We start from the raw sequence: 19,019 nt of genomic DNA on the forward strand, positions 1-19,019 counted from the left end.
TATTTCTCTTGACTTACTCTGTATAAAATTATGAAACGCACCTAAATGAAATTAACGCATTTATAACAGTTTAAAAAAGCCAGCAGTGAATTCCATAACTTTCCTAGTCGGTCAAGTTATGTAATCCATTTTTCAATTCAATCATTTTAAGCTCAGTTTGCATCTTTATGATAAATGATTTGATGAATGATGAATAATTACTTTTTATTGAAAAACAATAACCGAAATTGTGAATTCATTTTTTTTCACATCTTTACATAAAAATATTTATTTATAATTATATAATACATAGGTAATAAGAAAATTGAAAAAGTGTGTGATTATTTCTATATTTGTGGAGGAATTAATGAAAGTTTTACGGTGGGACTATTTTTTTGTTTCTTGATAAATGAAAAAATTTTTTTTTCATTTTGGGGGCTCCCATACTCAAGGGAAAGCATTCAGGTAAAATTAATTTTTAATAAAATTGTCCCTCTCTGAATGGTGATAAATATAAAAAAGAAACTTTAAAAGTGGTTTAAAAAGTACAATAATACAGCCATTATTCTAAATAAACAAAGTTGTAATTTTCTAGAAAGGGGGTTTAAAATTTAGCTAATTTTTTTTTCAAAAAATACTAAAGAATTAATACTATCAAAAAATTAAGAATTCTACATTTTTAATGGAATGGGGGTAGTTTACAAGATGGATTTAAATTTAAAAAAAATCATTTTAATTAAAATAATATTTTTTGTTTTCACAGACCATTGGAGAGAGTGGGAGGGGAAAAATGTTTAGTGGTTTGAGCGCTTACTGATATAGAAAATATAGATTCAAAAAACACCTACAAACTATTGTTCTGAAGCAATATATAGCTAAAAAAGGAAAATATATTTAAGTAATTTTTTGAAGAGGAGTTGAATATTAATTAAAAAGTTTTGGTAATTTGTGATCTTGATTAAAAAACTTCAACGCTTATAAAAAAAATTGTTTGTTAAAGTGCCTGATTAAAGATTTTAAATTTTGTTAAGGACAAAATATCCCCACCCTTTTTTTCAAATTTTTGCAAATTTTTTAATACATTGTTTTCCTTTGAAGGGACCTAGTACCATGTTTGAAGAAAATTGGTTTATGGAATCTCCAGAGTTATTAGACAAAAAACAGAACAACATGTATGCGTATGTATATATGCAGACAAAAATCTATCTGACAAAAATACTTTTTTTAGACATGTCTCAAGCCACAAAACTTATCTTGTTTTACTGGTCTATATATGAGGCTTGGCTGATAAATTTTGTACATATATACATAGCATGGGAATGAAAATAGATATTGGGATGAAATAAAAATGGATAAAAGTATAATACCTTACCTACAAAATGCTGTATTTATTTTTCAATATAATCCCCATTTATACTGGTACACTTATCCCAACGTGTGACAAATTCATGTGAAAAATTATGGCGGTCTTTCTCGAATCCAAGTGGTCACAGCTTCCTTCACCACATTGTCGGTGGTGTAATGAGATTAGGACTTTTCTCAAGTCTTTACCTTCTTTTATTCTGCTGGACTAAGTTGTCTGTTTTTAAACTGATTATGCATCTGATGTAAACAGGTGCATCTCTACTTTTTACTACTTGATTATTTTAATATCTGATTTAGGCATCTTCTGAAATATTCTTTTTGTTGAAGATATCTTTTGTTAGTTGATAGGCTTATTTTAATATTCTCATTCGCGCTTGATTGGCTTTATTTATCTAAACCATTAATTTGGGTTATTTCACCCATATATTTAAATTTGTTGAATTTATTGATTTTCCCATATTTTGTTATTTTGCAACTTTAGGGAATCTTGGATGGTTATGAATTCTGTCTTTTTGGTAAATGTTTTTAGCCATAGTCATTTTTTTGAGTTTTCCATATCTCTTTCTTAAGTTTTTTCTTTGCTGTTTGCATGATTCTTTTGTAATTCTGCTGCAATCAAGCCATCACCTGTTACCTTGTTTATTTTCTTGATGAGTTTGTCTATTTTTATTTCCTTATGTGTTTTTGATTTGTCAGTTCATATTGCTGAATTTTGGAATTGAAATCTTACCTTTGGTTCGTCGTAGTTTAATAGTTTTTCAAAGTTCTTGCTAGAATTTTGTTGCTGTCTTTAGCATTTTTAACATTTAAATTTGGATGTTAATATTTAACAAAAGAAAGGTTTTTGTGATTTTCTCATGTAAAACCTTGCACATTAAAGTGGTCTAATAATAATAATAATAATAATAATAATATAACAGTCGCTGATCTGTTAATGTGTGTTGTAAGTCAATTAGAGTTGCAATTTATTTTTATTTTATAAATTATACAAATAATCATAAACATATTTAATTTGTAGCATTCATATTTTGTTTTGTATTACAGGATTTAGTACAACTGAAAGAGGAACCGCTAGATGTTATTAATGGTGATATTGAAAAAGATCCTTTAGCTATTGAAGAGACCAACTTGGTTAAATTAGAAAATTTTAAAGTTGAAAATGAAAGTGTCACCTTAAAAAAGGTAAAAACTAATTCAGTTTTTAAAAGAATAGTATAATATTGTGAATAAACTTACTTCTCAGATGGCTCAGCAGCTCAATATAAAAATCGTAAAAATTTTGTGAATTTAATGTATGATGAGGATGACTTTGGTCCAGGGGCAGAATGGCATTCGTTTGCCACATCACATTAAAAAGTGCATTTGTTGGTTTTGGTGATAGTCTTAAAAGAAAAGATTAACATCAAAAGCAAGTTTACAACGCCCATAGCAAGATCAAGTAACAACAGTCACTCAGCTTTATTATTAGGCTTGGTCAAATATTAAAAATATGAATTTCATATTTGTTTCAAATGAAAAGTATTTAGCAAAACGATGGCAATCTAAGGTACTCAGAAGTTGCGTGCTTTTTTACCAGTCAGGAAAGGATATTTTAAAACAAAAATTATTTCCAGAAATGAAGAATATGAACAACTTAAAGTTTTGCACGAAAGAGAAGTTGGTTTTCCTCAAATTTATGATATAAAAGGTTTTGTCTTGTGCATTATAATGGTGCTTTGTGGTTAGTTTGTGTATTATCTAGAAAAGAATCAACAGAAGAAGCGGAAGTAAGTTTTCCTCACTTTCAAGGTCCATCTCGTTTTTATGTTTTTCCAGCACACAGTGATATTCTAATATTACCTCGACAGGAAATACTAACAGAAGTTAATCCGTAAACTGTTTCTGGACATAGATACACATTATCTGAAAAGGAAATTACTTGGGCAAATGAAAAACTTCATTTGGTATTTCAAATAACCAAATAAACACTTTTAAAATTTAACTCGATACTAGAATGTTCTTGGTATAATTTTTAAGTAGCAATAATTAAAAGCCAATGAAAATATCAGATTACATTTATTAAATCATTATAAAAAATTTAATTATTTAGAAGCATTACTTTGAAAAATTAATTAGTACGTTACCATTCTCTCTTTTTCTGATTAGGTTCTGGAATCGCTGCAAGATATTTCTTCAGATGATGATATATATGAATATAAATGGAGTTTAGTCTTGTACAGTCTCAGGTCGACCATTCCTGAGATAGGCAGTTAATTGTAACCCAATACCAATATCCTTAATCTAGTAAAATTCAAACCTGTATAAAAGTACATATCTGTACTGCCTTTACTAGAATTTGAACCTTAGAACTTTCTTTTAAACAGATTTGAATACTAGATCATTAATAACTGTTTTCCTTTTGCGGTTGAGTTTCAAATATAACCAGACATCTTAGGAATGGTTGACCTGAGATTGTACATGACTAAATTTCATTTACGTTCATACATATAATCCTCTGAAGTAATACGTTACATTCCAAAGACTAATTAGAAAAAGACAGTACATTAGCGTTATTCAATACATAAGTGCTGTTGATTTATTTTATGAAACTATTGTTAAAATTAATATAAACTAAATATTATTTATTTAAAATAACTGCTACCGGAGTGAAACTGTTAATTTAAGAATTTATAAAACTTTAATTTGAAATTCTTACTGATTTGCCTTACTTTCTGTATACTGTGTAAGATTTTAAGATTGTCAAAATGTACAAATCACGAATGCCGTAACTGTAATTATTTAAAGATCTGCTTTATTATATTTTAATTATTAGTCATACAGATATTATTCATATTATTGTATCTCTTCTAATAGAAGAGATAAGTCTTGAGAATTATATTTTATACATAATTATGTTTTATACTTGTGTTTTTATGATCACTTAAAAATGTTTGAGATTTATTGTTTTATTGTTTATGTTTGAGATTGAAGATTATAAAGTAAAGTAAAATGTTAATGGCCAAATGATGAAGAGCTTGACAAACCACACAGTCAAACTCCTGGCCAGCATAGTTGTACAGTCCAAATATTCACCATGTTTTTTTGTTTTTTTTTATGTAATATTCTTTTAAACAATTGATTGTTAAACTTTTTCACCCACCACCCACATTGAGAATCAAAACGTTTCTAGCCTAAAACTTACCATCTGTTAAAAATAATAATTGCAGTTCTCTTAAAAACAGCAACTGCAATTGTTTTTAAACGTGGCATATCCTATTTCTGAGTTGAATGTTACACTTTAAATGAGAGCAATTAAAATGGATATTTAATTGTATAGTTATATAACTATATATATATATATATATATATATATATATATATATATATATATATATCATCATTCATTCTAATTTTTTCAGGAGAGCAGAAAAACCTTTGAAATTGAATTAACAGAATGTAATATAACAGTTATATCATAAATTTAATCTAAGATTTCTAATTACCTGTATTTAAGATAAATTATTTTTTTCATCTATTACTTGCTTAGAAGATTTCTTACAATTCAAAAAACATGTAGGTTATGTCAAACAATGGTGATCGGCTACATTAGGGCCTTTTGAACTTGGATGTTTTAGTTATAGTTGAAAAATATGCTTTGAAAAACATCTGTCTGCCTAGAAACTTAATTTTGCCTGCTCTTTTCTTGAACTGAAACCTAATACAAGTGTTCATGATATTATTAGGTTTATATTATAAAATGTTTTTCTGAATTATTGAAATTACTAGGAAACAAAATAATTGTAGAGATAGAATGTAAAGACGTTACTTACAACAAAACACTTTCATTTTTTTAGATAACAGTACAAAAATACATTATAAGAGATATTTAATTGGTTAATTACCATTAGGTTTACAAACTAAAAATAAACTAATGAATAACTATTGCTTCATTAGTACACTGAAAATATAAAAACATTCTTAAAAATTAATGACAAAAAAAAATATAGTAACATTACAAGAGATATTTAATTAGTTTCTTATCCTACTGACTTGTATTATAACTAATCAGACTTTTATAAACAAAAAATTAAACTTTGTATTGAATTATTATAATAAGGTTTGCTAACTAAAAATAAAACAAATGAATAACTGTTGCTTCATTAGTATATTGTGAAAATATAAAAACGCTCTTAAAAGTTTAAAGTAACAGTTCTATACATTATAGTTTTACATAAATTTACAGTATAATATTATTTTATTAAAAATATTAATTTGTTGACACCTGTCTTCAAATTTTTTTAAAATTTCTTTTAAATTTCTTTTTACCTTAACATGTTCTATTGCGCTCCTCTTTTTCTGCATAACTGAATGAAAGACCATCATAGAAGGGCCAAAAATCTTTATCTTAACTTCTTTAAGCTCCTGGAGATTTTGATTTTTTTTTTTGTCACTCTTTCTCTCTCTCTCTCTCTCTGACAGAGAGGTTATCTCTCTCTTAGAGAGATCAGGTTCAAACCTACTAAACGTTAGTTGCTTTTATACGGATTTAAAAACTAAACCATGCATACTGATATGCTTTGGTGGCACCTTATTTCTCAGGAATGGTAGGCCTGAGTACATAATTACACATTGTTTACGTATCATGCTGATCCAATTGGACCATGGTGACGTTACTTTGTTGTTAATTTTATTACAACGCACTCATTAAGAAAATAAAACTCATATTTGTAATAGTTTTTGTAAATTCCATAGATAGTAAATTCGTATAAAAAAATATTGAACAAGATTTTTCATTTCCTGGCATATTTCTGTCTTAATTCTTTGATTTTATTTTTTTAATTATGGTTTTTAATCCCTTTTTGTTCTTTATTTTAGTGCAAAACCATGTTATTATGCCCTTTATTTTTCACTAAACCTTTGTTATTTCACCCATTTATTTTTTAGTTCACATTTTGGTTTGAAATTATGAAATTCCACAAAAACTAATTTAAGTACTTTTATTATTATTCAGTTTAATGACGAAAATTATATAATTAACTAACTGGACGTGATGTTGACTGAAATATGTGAATATACATCTGCTGTGTATGTAGCAAATGTTATTTTAACTGACAGTGGTGTTGAAGAGGCCATTTGCCGAATTAATTCTTTGATGGGCCCAGAATATATTCATCCTCTTTTAGTGAAGAAATACTCTGCCATATGGTGTGGTTTTTAACTAAGCTCTTCAATCGTGTATATGTAACATATAACTAAATTAAACTAATGTAATTTATAAAAACTAGGAAACGTGGAGAACAGATGTGTAGCTTGCCTTACTCCAGATCTAACTTAAAAATTGGCTTAGAGATAAAATTATTTTTTTAACATATGGAATTCTTTTTTCGGTTTTCATATTGTGATCGTTACAGGTTCCATTTCCTTATAAGCTGCCTTGTTCTATATTACCCTTCAGTGCCCTTCTGTGTAGTAGTTTTTGTTTATGCAGGTCATTGCTATTCTTTCGAGTTTTAGAATGCTGTGTGGTTGTTTGGAATATAGTTTCACTACTTTATATTATTACAGTTGGACGACGACCGGTAATGTTTGAGTTTGGTGGCTATGAGAGGCATTTTTTGTTGTGTGTGTTGTTAGTGAGGTTTTGTGCTGTTGACAGTTTGTCGATTCTATTTCTGCATGTGGTTTTCTTGTTTAAGTTGTATGTGACTATTTTTCCAAGGTATATGAATTTTTCTACTTTTTTAATCTCTTGATTATTTACTGATATTTTGTTTGTAAGTGGAAAGTTAGTTAACATCAGTTTTGTTCTTTTAAAAAGAGATTTTTAAGCTTATTCTGTGTGGTATCTCCAGTGGTGAACTTATTTATGTTTTGGCTTCTTGGATGCTATTTGCCAGGAGGACTAGATCGTCAGTAAGGCCTAGGCAGTTTAGTTTTATGTTTTCTTTTGTCTTGCTTGGTATTTATTTCATACCACTCCTCATTGCGAATTCCAAGGCGCAATTGAACAGTGGGGTAGTCCATCTTCCTGTATCAGCCTTGTGCATATCATGAATGGGTCTATAATAGTAGTGACAACCACAACCTTATGAACCACCAGATGGTAATTAACACAAGACTGTTAAATTGGAGCCATGAGAAAACAAATAGAGCCCTCTACAACACAGGAAGTATTTCAGTTCTCAAATCATCTTCATTAAATAGTACTGATGTTATAACAAGTTACTAATGTTTTATTCTTAACTATACATTTTATAATATTTGGCTAAGAACACATTATCCTGGTACGATAAGCGCTAATTACATTTTAAAGTGAGTTGTTGTGTTATTGAATAGTATTAAAATTGATAAATCGCTATTTAAATAAAAGATATTTACCAAAGCTATATTGCTTTCCCCACATCAACAACCAACTCTATGATCTTTTAAGGAAAAATAATACTTTTTATATTGCGCCTACTTGTGTGCTCACAGTTTATTGTTTTATCTAATTATCTATAAAGGATTATTTCTGTCGCTTAATTAGCAATGTCAATATTGCATTCAGTGTATATCTATTTTATTGCCAACTCTAATAAAAAATTCACTATGTGATTCATAACTATCTCTGCTCATCTGTCATACCCTTATTCTTTAGCATTTTGATTTTATATTTTCTGTATACGCAGTTTATTGTTTAATCTGTTCTAAAAATTTTAAGTATTAAGTTTGTTTTATCTTTTGTAATACTTATTTAAACATTGACATCTGGATAATTTATCTTTTAATTTTATTCACTTTTTTAGTTAAAAAAAGAAGTAGGGTTATGTTTTTAACTGACCAAGGCTTAGCTTTACAGAAATTTAATAGTCTTAGCAGTATTTTTGGCATATTCAATTCCTTTATTCAGTTTATTGATAATGAAAACATCATTAACGGATAATGAAAACATCATGCAACAGAATCGGTTTTTGATAATCAGTCCTTTGAAACTGAGCAGATATACAGATATTTCCCGTAACACACAAATAGCATTGAAATGCGTGATCCCAATTCGCTTGTAGGAGATGAAATTTACAAACAAATCAAAATAACATACTAAGCAAACATACAAAAAAGATAAAATGTGCTATTTAACGTACAAAATAAATTCCTGATGCTGAAACCGATGACAATTATTTTTGAAGTATTGAAATGTAACTCATGTTTTTCTTAAAAAAACTAGTTTAATGAATTCCCTTCATTATTAAGGATCGGTTGTTTTTTTCTGGTTGCTATAGAATTATAATCTTTTCTAGGATGTGGATTGTGTTTTTTTCTGTGAGTTTTCTAAAAATTTTATATAAAAAAAATTTGAATCAATCAATATATGAAAAGTTTATATTGTTCTATATAATCAAAAAGAGTTTATAATATTTCTTCAAGTTAGGTTCTGTGTAAAATCAGAAATCATGAATTTAGAAAAGAAAATCAAAATCAGGGTTCCAGGGATTGTAGAATTAACATAAAACAACATATTACAGATAAAAATAACGTAGTGAACTTACATTCTAATTACCAAGATTTATGGTTTCTGTGGGGAAAAGTAAGTGAGGATTAAAAACTACTAATTTTTTGTTACTTTAGATTTAATTACATCGTATTGCAGCAAAGAGTTTTGAGACTTGTTGCCAGGTGAATTGTGCTACTTACATTATATGTTATGTGTGATCTGTTGGATATCACATTGATATTGTTGGATATATTACATTGTTGCAGGGGATTTATCATGTAAGTTATTTGTATGTCTGTTATGTTAAGTGATATATCCATAATGGTTGTAGGTGACTTGACTTGAATTTTAATTTTTTCTTTAAACTCATGTTGCCATCTTCAGGTATAACTTGGGAAAGTGAGGAGGGTAGTTGTTTCCCAATGATTTTTCTGAACCAAATGTGTGATTGCTTAAAGGCATGCCAGGTCTACTAAAATGCAGGCAGTATTAAGCCATACAAATGACACTTTCATTCTGTTCATTAAGGAACTTACTACAGTGAATATTGTACTCTCAGAGTACAAAATATTGCTAATGGTGCATCTTTTACATCAGGTCGTTTATATATGTCTCACTTAAAAGAAAAACTGGGATAGATAATAAAGAAACTAATTAATTACTCCTTTTTTTTGTAAAATGAATGTACGCTATTCACCGGACTGCTTAACTCAGAAGTAGTATTATTTGTTTAGAAAATCATATTTTGGCATTATTATCTATATTTGTTTACTTTGCAATCAGTCTCATGATGAATATGATTTGTATACACATTTATGTTAATTATCAACTGTTAAATGATAAACCACTCCAAATTTAATAATTACTTAGTTTGCAAAACTTAATGCTTTCAATTATTCTTGCAACCATCTTCAGTGACTGGTGTTGCTGTTCTTTCTCTTGGCATTTATTATGTATTATGGGTAGATGTTTTTAATTAGACAGACATTTTTAAGTTGTAATTTGAAAGTATGCTAGATTCAAATTTTCTATTTATTTAATACAACATTGTTTTTTGTTATGGAATATTTTATTATGTTAAAGCGTGTTAAAATATTTGGTGCAATGGTTTTCCCATTTATTTAACTCATTAACCTGAATAATTTTTTCAAGGATCTCATTAACGAGGGTCTAATACAAAACATCTTTATATTTCTTAATGGTCAGAACTCATTAAAAATGTAATAATGTGTGATCATTTTCTCATAACAACCTGTGTAGTTTGTCCTTTCTGTAAGTCTGGATCTTGCCTCATCTGTGTGGCCATTGATGATATTCAAATACCTTCATTTATGTTTAAGAAATGTGTTTTTTTCCACCATTTGTTCAAGTAATCGTTAACATCTAGTAACATTTACATTATGTTTGTTGGAAAATATTTTTCTTTAGGAATTTTGTTTTTTTCTGTTCGTAAAAAATGGGGAGACTTGACAATAAGATAGAAACTGAATCAAAAACAAAATTATATAAAGAATTTATATTGAAAAAATGGAATTATTATCAATGTAGTTAAATAAATCTGTAGAAGATTTTTGCAAAAGATTGTTAATTACAATGATTTTAAAGTATATTATATTGAATGTACAATCCAGAAGTAATTGCAAAAGTAAATATAATAAAAGGATCTGATGGCAGCGAAAGTGTAAGAGGGAGAAATAGGGAAATTAAATTTAATAAATAAATGTACTTTAAAAAAAATTTCAACATTTCATAAGAAACCAGTGCAGAAAATAGAAAAATAAATGACTTTGTTTTAATGCGATGTTAAAATATCTAGAATAAATGAAATATGGAGAAAAAACCTTATTTAAGTTTCTCATAAATGATGTGAAATCTTTAAAAAATAAAAAAAAATTGTAGAAAAAACTAAGTGCAGAAAGTACAAACTAATCATTGTACAATGCACTATACAGCCTTTTATTAAGAACCTAAAGTTTTAAAAAGAACACCAACTCGCTGTTTGATGTTAGCCCATCATATGGATCTGTATGATCTAGTACAGAGGCTAGTATAGCTACCATAGAGATCCTTGTGATTCAGTGTCAATGTATTTAAGATATTGTTCATCTTTATGTATGTGTAATATAGCTATATACACATTAATAAGAGCTTACTGCTCTTATTAATATTGTTGAGTTTGAGGTAGTGAGTACAGTGACTGGGTTTATAGATGGCTTTTAACTGTTCATTGTATCCTAGTTTGAAACTGTGTCCTATTTGACCATTTCAGAACTTTCAATATATATATATATATATATATATATATATATATATATATGTATATGTATAGCAGGGATGCTGTGATTGGTGTTTGTATTTGTCTTTTTCTTCTGAAAACCATATTGTATTCCAATTTTTTTAAACTTATGAACTATTTCCTCGTAGTCTTTGTTAATGTGATTTTTTAATGTTTATGTTTGTTTTTATTTTTATTTATTTTATGTTGTATTTTTTGTTACCGAAGAGTTTTTTTATCGGGATATTTTGGCTATATTTTTATTAATGTTTTGCATTCACTTCATACAGTAAGATTGTGTCAGCATATTGATGTTTGTGTATTATTTTGTAAGCTAGTATGTTGTTTGTGAATATATACATACTCATAAACAAATATGTTTCTAATCAGAAAGCATGCTGTAGCCCTTCGTTTATCCTACAGCATTGATAAAACTGTTTTACACTAGGATTTGAAATTTTATCCTTATAAAATGATAATGGTGCAAAATCTAATAGAGTATGATAAAAATGAGAAAATTGGGTGACATATTGTGCAAAATTTATTAACTTGCTTACCAGTGAAATGGCCCTGCTGATGGGTGATGAAGTGCATTTTCATTTATCGGGCAGAGTGAACAAACAAAATTTTCATTATCGGTCTGATAAAAATCTTAACAGTTTCGTATACATCCTCTGAACAGCCCATGTGTAACCATCTGGTGATCTCTGGTAAGCTTTTGGAATCATAGAGAATTATTTCTGTAAAGAGGAACTACAAGTGGTGATAGTCTATTCTAACGGATATCTAGTGATGTTGCAAGATCTTCTTGCTCTTGAACTGCCTTGTTGTATGATCGACATGAATGCAGTGTGAAGCAATTGATCGTATTGCCAGAGCATCCACGATGATGATTTGTGAGATATTTCAGGTCATGTGATTTCCAGAAGAGGAGATGTATGGCCAACATGTTCTAAAGGCCTGCCATCAGTATGCGACTATTTTCTCTGGGATACCTGAAGTCTAAAGTGTTTCATTAGCAGATCTAATAGAATTAATGAACTCAATACCTCCATACAAGAAGAAATAGGAGCGATCTCAGAAAAAAGGATGAAAGCAGCAATGCAAAATCTGTGGGACAGACTAAAACATGGTGGAGGTATTTAAAAAATTAAGTTATGCAAATAATCAATAAATGGCACGAATGGTAGGAGTATTTCTCTTGACTTACTCTGTATAAAATTATGAAACGCACCTAAATGAAATTAACGCATTTATAACAGTTTAAAAAAGCCAGCAGTGAATTCCATAACTTTCCTAGTCGGTCAAGTTATGTAATCCATTTTTCAATTCAATCATTTTAAGCTCAGTTTGCATCTTTATGATAAATGATTTGATGAATGATGAATAATTACTTTTTATTGAAAAACAATAACCGAAATTGTGAATTCATTTTTTTTCACATCTTTACATAAAAATATTTATTTATAATTATATAATACATAGGTAATAAGAAAATTGAAAAAGTGTGTGATTATTTCTATATTTGTGGAGGAATTAATGAAAGTTTTACGGTGGGACTATTTTTTTGTTTCTTGATAAATGAAAAAATTTTTTTTTCATTTTGGGGGCTCCCATACTCAAGGGAAAGCATTCAGGTAAAATTAATTTTTAATAAAATTGTCCCTCTCTGAATGGTGATAAATATAAAAAAGAAACTTTAAAAGTGGTTTAAAAAGTACAATAATACAGCCATTATTCTAAATAAACAAAGTTGTAATTTTCTAGAAAGGGGGTTTAAAATTTAGCTAATTTTTTTTTCAAAAAATACTAAAGAATTAATACTATCAAAAAATTAAGAATTCTACATTTTTAATGGAATGGGGGTAGTTTACAAGATGGATTTAAATTTAAAAAAAATCATTTTAATTAAAATAATATTTTTTGTTTTCACAGACCATTGGAGAGAGTGGGAGGGGAAAAATGTTTAGTGGTTTGAGCGCTTACTGATATAGAAAATATAGATTCAAAAAACACCTACAAACTATTGTTCTGAAGCAATATATAGCTAAAAAAGGAAAATATATTTAAGTAATTTTTTGAAGAGGAGTTGAATATTAATTAAAAAGTTTTGGTAATTTGTGATCTTGATTAAAAAACTTCAACGCTTATAAAAAAAATTGTTTGTTAAAGTGCCTGATTAAAGATTTTAAATTTTGTTAAGGACAAAATATCCCCACCCTTTTTTTCAAATTTTTGCAAATTTTTTAATACATTGTTTTCCTTTGAAGGGACCTAGTACCATGTTTGAAGAAAATTGGTTTATGGAATCTCCAGAGTTATTAGACAAAAAACAGAACAACATGTATGCGTATGTATATATGCAGACAAAAATCTATCTGACAAAAATACTTTTTTTAGACATGTCTCAAGCCACAAAACTTATCTTGTTTTACTGGTCTATATATGAGGCTTGGCTGATAAATTTTGTACATATATACATAGCATGGGAATGAAAATAGATATTGGGATGAAATAAAAATGGATAAAAGTATAATACCTTACCTACAAAATGCTGTATTTATTTTTCAATATAATCCCCATTTATACTGGTACACTTATCCCAACGTGTGACAAATTCATGTGAAAAATTATGGCGGTCTTTCTCGAATCCAAGTGGTCACAGCTTCCTTCACCACATTGTCGGTGGTGTAATGAGATTAGGACTTTTCTCAAGTCTTTACCTTCTTTTATTCTGTTTGACTAAGTTGTCTGTTTTTAAACTGATTATGCATCTGATGTAAACAGGTGCATCTCTACTTTTTACTACTTGATTATTTTAATATCTGATTTAGGCATCTTCTGAAATATTCTTTTTGTTGAAGATATCTTTTGTTAGTTGATAGGCTTATTTTAATATTCTCATTCGCGCTTGATTGGCTTTATTTATCTAAACCATTAATTTGGGTTATTTCTCCCATATATTTAAATTTGTTGAATTTATTGATTTTCCCATATTTTGTTATTTTGCAACTTTAGGGAATCTTGGATGGTTATGAATTCTGTCTTTTTGGTAAATGTTTTTAGCCATAGTCATTTTTTTGAGTTTTCCTATCTCTTTCTTAAGTTTTTTCTTTGCTGTTTGCATGATTCTTTTGTAATTCTGCTGCAATCAAGCCATCACCTGTTACCTTGTTTATTTTCTTGATGAGTTTGTCTATTTTTATTTCCTTATGTGTTTTTGATTTGTCAGTTCATATTGCTGAATTTTGGAATTGAAATCTTACCTTAGGTTCGTCGTAGTTTAATAGTTTTTCAAAGTTCTTGCTAGAATTTTGTTGCTGTCTTTAGCATTTTTAACATTTAAATTTGGATGTTAATATTTAACAAAAGAAAGGTTTTTGTGATTTTCTCATGTAAAACCTTGCACATTAAAGTCGTCTAATAATAATAATAATAATAATATAACAGTCGCTGGTCTGTTAATGTGTGTTGTAAGTCAATTAGAGTTGCAATTTATTTTTATTTTATAAATTATACAAATAATCATAAACATATTTAATTTGTAGCATTCATATTTTGTTTTGTATTACAGGATTTAGTACAACTGAAAGAGGAACCGCTAGATGTTATTAATGGTGATATTGAAAAAGATCCTTTAGCAATTGAAGAGACCAACTTGGTTAAATTAGAAAATTTTAAAGTTGAAAATGAAAGTGTCACCTTAAAAAAGGTAAAAACTAATTCAGTTTTTAAAAGAATAGTATAATATTGTGAATAAACTTACTTCTCAGATGGCTCAGCAGCTCAATATAAAAATCGTAAAAGTTTTGTGAATTTAATGTATGATGAGGATGACTTTGGTCCAGGGGCAGAATGGCATTCGTTTGCCACATCACATTAAAAAGTGCATTTGTTGGTTTTGGTGATAGTCTTAAAAGAAAAGATTAACATCAAAAGCAAGTTTACAACGCCCATAGCAAGATCAAGTAACAACAGTCACTCAGCTTTATTATTAGGCTTGTTTAAATATTAAAAATATGAATTTCATATTTGTTTCAAATGAAAAGTATTTAGCAAAACGATGGCAATCTAAGGTACTCAGAAGTTGCGTGCTTTTTTACCAGTCAGGAAACGATATTTTAAAACAAAAATTATTTCCAGAAATGAAGAATATGAACAACTTAAAGTTTTGCACGAAAGAGAAGTTGGTTTTCCTCAAATTTATGATATAAAAGGTTTTGTCTTGTGCATTATAATGGTGCTTTGTGGTTAGTTTGTGTATTATCTAGAAAAGAATCAACAGAAGAAGCGGAAGTAAGTTTTCCTCACTTTCAAGGTCCATCTCCTTTTTATGTTTTTCCAGCACACAGTGATATTCTAATATTACCTCGACAGGAAATACTAACAGAAGTTAATCCGTAAACTGTTTCTGGACATAGATACACATTATCTGAAAAGGAAATTACTTGGGCAAATGAAAAACTTCATTTGGTATTTCAAATAACCAAATAAACACTTTTAAAATTTAACTCGATACTAGAATATTCTTGGTATAATTTTTAAGTAGCAATAATTAAAAGCCAATGAAAATATCAGATTACATTTATTAAATCATTATAAAAAATTTAATTATTTAGAAGCATTACTTTGAAAAATTAATTAGTACGTTACCATTCTCTCTTTTTCTGATTAGGTTCTGGAATCGCTGCAAGATATTTCTTCAGATGATGATATATATGAATATAAATGGAGTTTAGTCTTGTACAGTCTCAGGTCGACCATTCCTGAGATAGGCAGTTAATTGTAACCCAATACCAATATCCTTAATCTAGTAAAATTCAAATCTGTATAAAAGTACATATCTGTACTGCCTTTACTAGAATTTGAACCTTAGAACTTTCTTTTAAACAGATTTGAATACTAGATCATTAATAACTGTTTCCTTTTGCGGTTGAGTTTCAAATATAACCAGACATCTTAGGAATGGTTGACCTGAGATTGTACATGACTAAATTTCATTTACGTTCATACATATAATCCTCTGAAGTAATACGTTACATTCCAAAGACTAATTAGAAAAAGACACATAAGTACATTAGCGTTATTCAATACATAAGTGCTGTTGATTTATTTTATGAAACTATTGTTAAAATTAATATAAACTAAATATTATTTATTTAAAATAACTGCTACTGGAGTGAAACTGTTAATTTAAGAATTTATAAAACTTTAATTTGAAATTCTTACTGATTTGCCTTACTTTCTGTATACTGTGTAAGATTTTAAGATTGTCAAAATGTACAAATCACGAATGCCGTAACTGTAATTATTTAAAGATATGCTTTATTATATTTTAATTATTAGTCATACAGATATTATTCATATTATTGTATCTCTTCTAATAGAAGAGATAAGTCTTGAGAATTATATTTTATACATAATTATGTTTTATACTTGTGTTTTTATGATCACTTAAAAATGTTTGAGATTTATTGTTTTATTGTATATATTTGAGATTGAGGATTATAAAGTAAAGTAAAATGTTAATGGCCAAATGATGAAGAGCTTGACAAACCACACAGTCAAACTCCTGGCCAGCATAGTTGTACATTCCAAATATTCACCATGTTTTTTGTTTTTTTTTTTTATGTAATATTCTTTTAAACAATTGATTGTTAAACTTTTTCACCCACCACCCACATTGAGAATCAAAACGTTTCTAGCCTAAAACTTACCATCTGTTAAAAATAATAATTGCAGTTCTCTTAAAAACAGCAACTGCAATTGTTTTTAAACGTGGCATATCCTATTTCTGAGTTGAATGTTACACTTTAAATGAGAGCAATTAAAATGGATATTTAATTGTATAGTTATATAACTATATATATCATCATTCATTCTAATTTTTTCAGGAGAGCAGAAAAACCTTTGAAATTGAATTAACAGAATGTAATATAACAGTTATATCATAAATTTAATCTAAGATTTCTAATTACCTGTATTTAAGATAAATTATTTTTTTCATCTATTACTTGCTTAGAAGATTTCTTACAATTCAAAAAACATGTAGGTTATGTCAAACAATGGTGATCGGCTACATAGGGCCTTTTGAACTTGGATGTTTTAGTTATAGTTGAAAAATATGCTTTGAAAAACATCTGTCTGCCTAGAAACTTAATTTTGCCTGCTCTTTTCTTGAACTGAAACCTAATACAAGTGTTCATGATATTATTAGGTTTATATTATAAAATGTTTTTCTGAATTATTGAAATTACTAGGAAACAAAATAATTGTAGAGATAGAATGTAAAGACGTTACTTACAACAAAACACTTTCATTTTTTTAGATAACAGTACAAAAATACATTATAAGAGATATTTAATTGGTTAATTACCATTAGGTTTACAAACTAAAAATAAACTAATGAATAACTATTGCTTCATTAGTACACTGAAAATATAAAAACATTCTTAAAAATTAATGACAAAAAAAAATATAGTAACATTACAAGAGATATTTAATTAGTTTCTTATCCTACTGACTTGTATTATAACTAATCAGACTTTTATAAACAAAAAATTAAACTTTGTATTGAATTATTATAATAAGGTTTGCTAACTAAAAATAAAACTAATGAATAACTGTTGCTTCATTAGTATATTGTGAAAATATAAAAAAGCTCTTAAAAGTTTAAAGTAACAGTTCTATACATTATAGTTTTACATAAATTTACAGTATAATATTATTTTATTAAAAATATTAATTTGTTGACACCTGTCTTCAAATTTTTTTAAAATTTCTTTTAAATTTCTTTTTACCTTAACATGTTCTATTGCGCTCCTCTTTTTCTGCATAACTGAATGAAAGACCATCATAGAAGGGCCAAAAATCTTTATCTTAACTTCTTTAAGCTCCTGGAGATTTTGATTTTTTTTTGTGTCACTCTTTCTCTCTCTCTCTCTGACAGAGAGGTTATCTCTCTCTTAGAGAGATCAGGTTCAAACCTACTAAACGTTAGTTGCTTTTATACGGATTTAAAAACTAAACCATGCATACTGATATGCTTTGGTGGCACCTTATTTCTCAGGAATGGTAGGCCTGAGTACATAATTACACATTGTTTACGTATCATGCTGATCCAATTGGACCATGGTGACGTTACTTTGTTGTTAATTTTATTACAACGCACTCATTAAGAAAATAAAACTCATATTTGTAATAGTTTTTGTAAATTCCATAGATAGTAAATTCGTATAAAAAAATATTGAACAAGATTTTTCATTTCCTGGCATATTTCTGTCTTAATTCTTTGATTTTATTTTTTTAATTATGGTTTTTAATCCCTTTTTGTTCTTTATTTTAGTGCAAAACCATGTTATTATGCCCTTTATTTTTCACTAAACCTTTGTTATTTCACCCATTTATTTTTTAGTTCACATTTTGGTTTGAAATTATGAAATTCCACAAAAACTAATTTAAGTACTTTTATTATTATTCAGTTTAATGACGAAAATTATATAATTAACTAACTGGACGTGATGTTGACTGAAATATGTGAATATACATCTGCTGTGTATGTAGCAAATGTTATTTTAACTGACAGTGGTGTTGAAGAGGCCATTTGCCGAATTAATTCTTTGATGGGCCCAGAATATATTCATCCTCTTTTAGTGAAGAAATACTCTGCCATATGGTGTGGTTTTTAACTAAGCTCTTCAATCGTGTATATGTAACATATAACTAAATTAAACTAATGTAATTTATAAAAACTAGGAAACGTGGAGAACAGATGTGTAGCTTGCCTTACTCCAGATCTAACTTAAAAATTGGCTTAGAGATAAAATTATTTTTTTAACATATGGAATTCTTTTTTCGGTTTTCATATTGTGATCGTTACAGGTTCCATTTCCTTATAAGCTGCCTTGTTCTATATTACCCTTCAGTGCCCTTCTGTGTAGTAGTTTTTGT

The 19,019-nt window shown here is 28.0% G+C and overlaps 1 protein-coding gene across 5 annotated transcripts in view; it reads left to right on the forward strand.

Annotated features, from left to right (window-relative positions):
• The window catches only part of LOC142324219 (uncharacterized), a 107,910-nt gene extending 89,177 nt beyond the window's left edge, over positions 1-18,733 (forward strand). For 4 of the 5 annotated variants that reach the window (XM_075365028.1, XM_075365030.1, XM_075365029.1 and 1 more), the window contains 2 exons: positions 2,389-2,526; positions 14,644-15,585. In XM_075365028.1, the coding sequence (XP_075221143.1) occupies positions 2,389-2,526; positions 14,644-14,817 (312 nt within the window). In that variant the 3' untranslated portion in view covers positions 14,818-15,585. Of the gene's footprint in view, positions 1-2,388; positions 2,527-14,643; positions 15,586-18,550 lie in introns of those variants that run through there. The other variant, XM_075365031.1, reaches the window with a different exon arrangement.
• The last annotated feature ends 286 nt before the right edge of the window (positions 18,734-19,019 follow it).

This window comes from Lycorma delicatula, chromosome 4 (assembly GCF_047948215.1).
Source record: "Lycorma delicatula isolate Av1 chromosome 4, ASM4794821v1, whole genome shotgun sequence".
Lineage (NCBI taxonomy): Eukaryota > Metazoa > Arthropoda > Insecta > Hemiptera > Fulgoridae > Lycorma > Lycorma delicatula.